Source organism: Fulmarus glacialis, unplaced genomic scaffold, assembly GCF_000690835.1.
Source record: "Fulmarus glacialis isolate BGI_N327 unplaced genomic scaffold, ASM69083v1 scaffold26135, whole genome shotgun sequence".
NCBI classification, from domain to species: Eukaryota; Metazoa; Chordata; class Aves; order Procellariiformes; family Procellariidae; genus Fulmarus; species Fulmarus glacialis.
The window spans coordinates 23205-32434 of record NW_009212709.1 but is presented as its reverse complement, the minus strand read 5'-3'; the positions used below and the strand labels follow the sequence as shown (position 1 = coordinate 32434).

Below are 9230 nucleotides of genomic sequence, written 5' to 3'. Positions count from 1 at the left end.
AAAAATAAAAATAAAATAAAAATGAAGTGAGACACCGGCAGCAAGCAGCGGCCCCATGGGACAGTGGGCCAGAGTGAAAAGCACGTGAGAGGGGAGGAGTTCTGCAGGAAGTAACAAGCATCTCCCAACACATCTTTTGAATTGAGTTGCGTCTGTTCCTCCCACCCCAGCCGTGGGCAAGGCACAACCACTCATACCATAATTATTATGGTAATTTTCATTTGTGCTTCCCCTGGGTTCATTCAGACAGGACCCGTTAGAATGCAGCTTATTGTTTATTGATTATGGAGGACATTATCTGAGCTGCAGTAAATATTGGATATTGTTGTTTAATCAATAGGCTTTCTCTGTGAGCCAGCGTGTGGCTCATGCTTGCTTCCTAATGAAATCAGTATTAAACAAATAATTAAAAGCAACATTCTTCCCAATGAGTAATTTTTATTATCAAAGTTATGGAAACATGCTACAGTCATTATACCGTGCCTCTTATCAGCAAAGTCAAATGAGCCTATTACCTTTGTCTCAGTGTATTTTTCCAGTCCCGTTAAGGAATCTAAGTGTTCTCTTATATGTAATTAAAAATATATATAGTATGGGCTAATATTTACTCTTCAGATTATGTAAATACTTCCTTGGAAAATGTTTCACAGGAGCTTTTTCAGGGGCTGTGAGCTTTTTTTCTCTATTTTTCTTTTTTAAAAACTGTTTAATTTACGTTTTTTTGAAATATGTTGGTTAATGCAATGCTTATCTAAATACTTATTGTCCCTCTAACAGTTAACCTTTGGACTATGTTTCAAGCTGCTCAAAAACTGGGAGGATATGAAACAGTAAGTGTTTAAGTAACTTAAATGAAATAATTGTGCAATCTAACTTTTCCCTGTTAGAAAAAAAATGTAAAAGCAAACAATCATTTGCTGCATTTTAGGCTAGCTGTACACATTGTGGGTTTATTGGACCATTTTTGGAAACAGTCCCAATTAGTTCCAGGTTTGGCAAAATTGTAAACTTGTCGTAAAAACTACAAGTGGAAAACATATGTAACTCTTCCCTGTCAAGGAAATTAGTTGGGTCTGTAATTTTTTCCCATGTTGAGAAAGGGCTATTATTGTACAACAAGCCAAGATTGCATAAAAGAAATTTCACTTGGCAACATCCCTGACATCTGTTCATGTCTAATATGGGAAATGTATTAAAGGCTTTCAGAAGTAATCAGCATTGTCCATTAAGGAATAGTATGCTGCAGTATCTTCTCTTATTCCAAGTGTAAAAGATCTTTATTAGACAAAGGTCAGTACCACGTAAACAGGAAGTTATCAAAGTAATTCAGAAAAGTCTCTGACACTTTTTATCAGCTAACCGTATCTGACAAGAGCACTTTATTTTTAGCTCACAGGAAAATTTGATGCCCATGGATTTTACAGCATGTATTTTGAACCAATAAAATATTAGAGCAACAAACTTAGATTAAAATCTTGAAATGAGAAGAAAGAGCTGCATTAATATGGCACATCGAGATGACATCTGTAATAAAAACCAATTGACATAGGAAGATGTCGTCATTGGAAATATTTTCTTTGCACACAATGATCAGATTAAGTTGTTCAGTTCCTGCCGCAGTTGGATGAAAGAAATTATTTTTGCTTTGTTTACGAAGTAATCTGGGACATATCTGTGCTGTAGAGAAATGACAAGAAGAAATGTACTATCAAGAAACTGAAAGTCGTTTGAACCAAAATATAAAACTCACTGTTTTCCTTCCATACAATGAAGCATATTGTTCTGTAAATCAGCAGCCCGGGTTGATTAGCATGGGTGTGGCTGGGATTTTGTGAAACATGAAATCTAACATTCTCCACAAAAATATATGCTTGATTTGGCTTTTACTGTTCCTATATCTTTCATTAATCAGCACATACCATGCTTATGTACAGGGGTGTGTGTAGGTGTGCTCATGGGTATATATGAATGAATAGCTACCATAGATAGATCGTTACAGCAATTATGAGCCAACAGTAATTGCCGTGAGTAGTAAAGTGCAATGAAAATGAGGGCTAAAATCTTGAACTTGATCCAGAGCACAAGGGAAGGCGGGGAGGGAGATTGAAAGGAGAGCGGCGTGTTCAGAGTGCTCAGGGAGGTGGGTGATTTTCACAGCAACGTTTCAGATCTGCTTGAAGGGACTGAGGATAGAAGCAGGGATGCCGAAGTGGTGGCTTGCTGGAGAGACCTGAGTTTTAGTGCCAGAATGAGGGGGAGAGGGATGGATTTAGAGGTGCTGGAGAAGGTGAGCCTCTGTGCCTGGGGCAGAGCAGGAGTAGGATTGTGAGTTTGTGAACACGAGGCCAGAGAGCCAGGTCTACCAACAGTAGCAGAAACGTAAGAGGATCAGAGGGGAAGGATCCCATACGTGAGAATGTCATCCAGAGTAGCATCAATCCACCCTTGTCTCAAAGCTCCTGTCCTTTTCTCAGTGACAGATACTCTCTGTTGTTTAGGGGCATTTGTCACCTTAGATGAAAATGTACCAGTGGTGCTTATTCTTCATAGAGAAGAAACTAAGCAATTGCTTGCTGGGCAGTAAATGGCAAGGCAAGCATAGCTCACGCCCTCTGACATACTTGGGAGCCCAGCTTTGGTTTGAGAGTGACTCTGGCTGAAGTGATGGGCCTGATCCTGTTTTTATGATGTGAGTGGCATCTGTGCTCTCTGCAGAAGAGCTGAAGTTGGGAGGACTGTTGTGATGCAATTTAAGTTGAGGTTTCCTGACCTCATTCTCTTCTGTTAACAGTCTCATCCTCATACGAATCTGCCTTTGCTTTACATTCCCTGAATGTTAAACCAATAGCTGTTGCAATACTTTGACCTGTGCACACCCTGGTTTTTATTATTTTATGGCCAGTTGATATTCATTCAGTTTGCCAAGCTGCATTTGTTTGTATATATTTTATCATGGCAAGCATTGCTGAGAGGCTTTTGTGTTTGATTCGTGTTTCATTTTTCAGCAAGGCAGTGGATGACCGGGGTGACATGGACCTCAGTATCAGTTCCAGAATCTTAGGCAGGTCTGCCTAGATGTAGAAATTTTGAGTGAGTGCTGTAATTCAGTAACCAGAATCCACCACTCACACACACAATGCCAATATCTATAGATGATGTGAAGCCCATGCGCAGAGCAAAGGCTTTCTTGAACCTACCCTGGTTAATACACTGGTTTACCTATACGGACCCTTCCATCTGACTTGAACGAGTCATTTGTCCATTATAAGGGCTTCATCATCTTTAACTTGTTTTAAAATTTCACAAGTTTCTGGTTTGTGCATTGAGATAGAAATGGGTCTTTTCTCTTGGAAGTGTTGTAAAGAATATTGAAAAGTAGATACTTGGCTTCAGCGTGCGACAGCCATTTTATGAACAGGAAACAAATAAGAGATTGGTTAAAATCACATATGGGAACTTAGAGTGGTCAGGTGACTAGTTTTTTACTAGGAATTGTAGAAACTTTCCCAGTTAAAGCAGTTGCAAACTTTACATCCTTGTGTTTGGCAGAACAACGATAGTCAGCCTATTTTCAATTTCATCCCCTGCCTGTCCACCTTGTCCATCTACAGATGCTTCGATGGGGCTTTAAAAACATTTTTGTGAAACAACCAGAGATTATGTACAGTGTTTTCCAGCTTCTGCCCAGATTCACTGAACAGTGCAAGACCTCTGAGTCTAGTCCTGTCGGTTAAGGATCTAAAAGTGAATGAAAACAGCCAGGGATTGGATTTGAGGTGCAAAGAAAAACTTTCTTAGCCATCTGTCTGACTTTCCTTTATTGTCATGTATCAGGGGCTGGAATGGATCCAGTGAGGCGTGACGGAGAGTATTGCCTGTACATGCAGCGTATACATACGGGATATCTAGTAGTGTCAAGTCATGATGGTGTGTCATATGTCATATTTAAGGGCTCTCCAGTTAGAGTACTTGTGAGGGTCATTTCTCATCTGTCCATTATCTGTTTGACTACTAATTCTTAGTTAGTTGTCATCTATAACTGTGTAATAGCACACTCCCATGTACTTCTTGTTGGACATAATACAGACTTAATAAAAATAGCAACCCGAACAAATTGGTTTAAGTCCCTAACAGATGAAGCTGTCTCTTTGGAATTGGTGGGATCATGTTTCTCTTAAACAAAGATACATGAAATGAGCATCTTTGTTACTAATAATAGAAGAGTGCATTGGAAAGCATTCTCTACAGCAGACCTTCACAGTATGCATGATTTAAAATGTCCCCAAATCCCTGGATGAAATACAAAACAATGTCACGTTCTAGGGGGCTCAGCTGCGGTGGCATTTAACAGCCATTGCCTGGAATTTTCTCATACACCCTAAGTCAAGTGAGTAAAAGGTGCAGATGTTCATAGATGGGAAACTTTCAGGCCTTATCTAAAGAGTTGTCCTTGGCAAGTCATGAAGTGGCATTTTTCCTTTTGAGCGAACACAAAAGGAGTGCCTTGGCATGTTTGCAGAAGGCTGTGGTGCTGAATGGACTCTACCTGGAGATGTCTTAGAAAGATAAAGGATGAAAAGAAAATTAGGTGGAGCTTAACCTTCGGTGTGTAGCAGCTTAAATTTTGCCGAAGGTCAGGGGGATCCCATTTAGCTGCTGCCTTCTGGAAGCAACAATAAAGTGCTTTAGGTTTTAAAAATTAATGATTGACACGTACAGCAGTCCTGCGTCTGGGCAGGCCCGAAGAAACTGATATATCAGTGGAATGCAAAGCTACCTGGGTTTGTTTCATACAGATCTAATACCCAGAGTTCTGTTTTGAAGAGCATTGTGAACATCACATACCATGACCAGAAAATTCCCCATTAGATTTGCAGCAGGAAATAAGCAAGAAGTCTTTTCATGAGGAAGGGAGCTGGGAGCTGGCATTGCAGTGCAGAAGACCTTAAGATTTCTCAAAGCAGAAGACACCATTAAAAGCATGTGTATAAACAGTCCTCTACTTTAATAGATAAGATCATTGCTTTTATTTGGTTGTTCTTGAGTACCAGTCACTGCCTAATACTGTGCTTATAGGAACCAGATCAGATCTGCTCTCAGGTCCCTGGGCAGACCAGTCTCTTGCTTAACTCCAAATTCTGCTGATTGGGAAAGATGTCACGGAGGTTTTCAAAGCTCTTGGCTTCCAATGGGCCCAGCTGTAGGATTGTGAAGGTGTAGGTTGGAGCAAATTGTGGGAGGGGTCTGCATACCAGAAGACTACTTTAAAACTAAAGTCAGCATTGGAATGGGAAGCTGTCAGAGATGAGACTGGCCTGTGCAATTGCCTTGATTAATGGGTGAGCCTGGAGCATCCTGCACTTTTAGAAATGTGGCAGGCACTGGGAGGGATGTATATACTGGTAGGAGTAGGGAAAAACAAGTTGGAGAACTAAAGCAGCAAAGGTTCTTTGTCTTCTGTATGTTTTCTACTGGAGCCGGTCAACTTACGTGGGGAAACTGAAGCTGAATTAATCAAAAGTGTGAAATGAACGTGCTCAGGACATTTGTTAAAGCTTTTGCAGGGTCTTGGTTGTCTTACACCACTATAACTCCATGCCCTTAAAAAAACCCAACACTTTGCTCCTGGATGTTTATGGGAAATTCCCTGCCCAGGCAGCTAAAATATTTTACCATTTTCATACCTTTTGTTATCTGCCATTGCGATCCTGATGTGCCCCAGTCCTGGACATGTTACTAGGCAGGAGCACGTATGAGCCCTTTCAGAGTTAAAACCGCTGTGTAAAAGCAGCCAAGGCAGGCATTTTTGGTAGGAACAGCAACCATAAACAAAGCATTGCCAAGCACAGCCCTTTCCTGGCTCCTCAGGAAGTTCATAGTCACTGAGGTGGCTGGGAGGGACATGAGAGAAGAAAGCGGTCCTCAATTTGGATGTGGCCAGCATGAGCATCCAGCTTGAGCAGTGCTGCCCTGCATGACAACTGTGAAGTTTCCACAGTGCAGCATTTTGTGCAGATTGTTTGAGGATATAATTTATCAGTTACTTTAGTCCTTTGAAGTTTATTAAGCATAAAAACTAAACTTTCCAGAGCAGGGGAAAACTCAACCCCAGGCTTTGTTAGAATAACAATCATTTCAGGGAATGTCAAACTTAAACTCAGCTCTGTACGTGGTGGGGCCCAACTCTGCTAATTGCCAAGGAGTTCTGATCTGTTGCAGAGGCAGAATTGGATAAAGCTGGGCAAATGTTTGTGTAAATACTATTATTCTAAACAGCCTAGAGGTGGGAGACACCAAAAATTATTTCAAAGGGATTCCCTTTTCCCCCCAAAGATGGTTGTGTTTACTGGTGTTCCAGCCTGCATATTGACTCTTGAGTCAGCTCATTAGTTAACGAGACTTGGGCTCTAAGGTTACCATTTTTCTTTTAAAAATGGAGACCATGCTTCTTAGTCACATCGGGGTGTTTAAAAAGAGGACTTGCAGTAGTCCTCTTGCTGACTAATCCTTTGCTTTCGTTTGTAGCTTCTGCACACCATCACTGTACTTAGCCAAAGCATCAGGTCCCGGCCCACCACCTTGGAAGCCAGCCGGGCTGCGCTTGCCAGAGGGCCAGAGCACAGACCCCAGATTGGCTTTGTGCATCTTTGTTCCCCTGGTCTGTGAGGCTGCCATTTGCAGCAGTCCTCAGGGGATCTGTGGTTTTTGGGAGCTATCAGAAGGCAAGGGCTGTCTGGCCATGCCTCTGTCCTTTGCCTGTCCCAAGGACTGGTGGAATAGGTGTGGGAGGCAGGACCAGAGGTAGCTTCCCATCCAAGTATTCCTCCACAGCAGGGTACTTGGTCCAACTCTTCTTTGACCTTTCAGGTTGCATCCGTTCATATTCTCAGGAGGTGATGTTCTTTATGGCTCCAGTTCTTCAACACCTTTAGTAATAATAATAGGTAGAAGTGTAGGTAACCTGGGGAAGAGACAGCATAAGAACTTAAACAAAATAGACTTAAAATGAACCTTTCCTCAGATGAGTGTTTGATTTTTATTTAAAAAATCCATTTGTGCAGAATTTATCCTTGAATTGCCGTCTCTCTCTTGTGCCTGTGGTTGGCTACAGAAGACAGAAAGTAAAATTAGTGAATGCAGTCAGTCCATTTTGCTTTAAATAAGTTTTAAGATAAAATGCTCCCCCTTTTTTTTTTTCATGTATCTGTAAGTGCTAATTACATACAGGTACTAAAAGTGAGTTGGAGGCGCTGGTAGTTTCTAAGGAGAACTGTACAAACAATAAACTTGAAGAAATTGTAACATTACCAAATGATAAGTCTCCAGCCCTGCTTTTGGCTTCGGAGAATAATTTCTGCGAAGGAAGGATTTTCCTTTTATATTGAGCAAAAAAGAAACGCCTCCTACCCTGTAATATTTAATGACGGTAGCTATCTCCTCTGTTTAGATTAAAATTACAGGCCTCAGAGTGCAAGTTGTAATATTTGTTTTCTTCTGATTGCTGCCTTTAGCTCCTCAGTAAACGCCATTGACTGCTCTGTGGGTAACTCTGAAGAAGCCTCCGGGGCTGAATATATTAAAATCCACAGCATTCCACAGAAAATGACAAAATTCTCCCCAAATTGCCCCCACAATTTTCCACTGGCCTTCTTTATGAGCTGCAGGCAAAAGAGGGTGATCTGTTGTGCTTGTCCTATTCCTGTTTTTCTTCCTGTTTTAAATATAGCGGAATATATAAAATAATGAAGTGGTATTCAGAAACAATTCTTTTGCCAGGTCTTCCATCTGTTATTCTGTATAATCTTAATTTCTGTACAAAAAAACAGAACCATGGTATGCAACTCAATATGTTACAAGATGTTTATTTTCATCAGCATGGTCCAATAAAGTACATAGCTCAAATATTAACATTGGAGTATGTTAAGATTTCATTACTATTTGATCTATATATTTTACTGACATAAATGGATAAAAATAAACAGCTTGTAACATACAGAGTTATGGACTATGCTTTTGTGGATTTACAGAATTCTGTGGTGGATTTGGGTTTTGCAGCAGATTTATTTTCTCTAATTCAGTTAAAATAACTATGTAATCATTATTTGTGCTGAGTATGGTTTGAGCTTCATTTTCATAATTCACCGTGGGATTTGTCTGCATAACTTCTGATGGTTAATGACCCTATATTGATTGAGATTCTCTTTTGTGAGGCCGTATTGCTTGTGACTTGATAATGAATCAGTCAGATCACTCCATCTTAGAGAGAAAGAAAATAGACATAGTGTTAACTTAAAAAAAAAAAAAAAAAAAAGACACCCAGGGCTCTGTGCACTCTATATATTCTGTAGGGGCTTTTATAGTGCTTGTAGTACATGCTGTTCTGAAAGCGTCACACATGCATTTGTTGTTGTGAACTCAAACGCTGTAGAATCTGTAAAGATGCAAGATTAAATTTTCCATTGCCATTTTTACAGATAACAGCCCGTCGACAATGGAAACATATTTATGATGAATTAGGTGGTAACCCTGGAAGCACAAGTGCTGCTACATGTACTCGCAGACATTATGAAAGGTAAGATAACAAATCTGAAATGCTTGTTTAATAATGAAAAAATTAATTTGGAGAGCCTTCAAAGCGTTTTATAAAGAATTAGAGAAAGAGAGAGAGAGAGACTTCTCAAAGATATAGTAAATACTCCCCCAACAGTTTAGTCAGATAATCCATTGTAATTTAAACCAGAGTATATGTCTCCAGTGACTAAATAAATAAAACAAGCATCTGATTTTTCTTTGGTACATATCTTAATTTTTACAGCAGCTTTCAGGTTAAAGAAGCTGAAAAATTGAGCAAAACATACTCAAGGAAAAATAAGAAATGACAGCTAATTGATGCAAACACTTGTCTTCTGTCGTTTTTTAGGAATACCAATTAAGCAAATTGTGGTTGTGATCAAAATAATGGGGTGGCCCACAATGCAGGGTGCTGTTAATGTTGTAGGTCATGCAGAGCGTTGCATTCCTCTTCTTCATTGCATTCCTTCCCTCCTCCCTGCCTGCAAGCTGCTGCCAAACCCTCTTTCTCTGCAGCCATTGTTGCTGGTCAGAACTGTTGATTTCTTATTCTTCCCATGTAGATAATAACTTCCAGGGCTTGTGAAGCCAGCACGCATTGAATAAAATACTGGAGCTGGAATGTTGTTTTGGTTTGGTATGGTTTTTAGAAACAACTC

The 9230-nt window shown here is 40.2% G+C and overlaps 1 protein-coding gene across 1 annotated transcript in view; it reads left to right on the top strand.

Moving 5' to 3' along the window:
- Positions 1–777: 777 nt before the first annotated feature.
- ARID5B (AT rich interactive domain 5B (MRF1-like)) overlaps positions 778–9230 on the top strand; it is a gene marked incomplete at its 5' end in the record, with an annotated part of 26829 nt that continues 18376 nt past the window's right edge. Inside the window, 2 exons of the mRNA XM_009577973.1 lie at positions 778–830; positions 8475–8572. Of these exons, the coding sequence (XP_009576268.1) occupies positions 778–830; positions 8475–8572 (151 nt within the window). The remainder of the gene's footprint in view (positions 831–8474; positions 8573–9230) is intronic.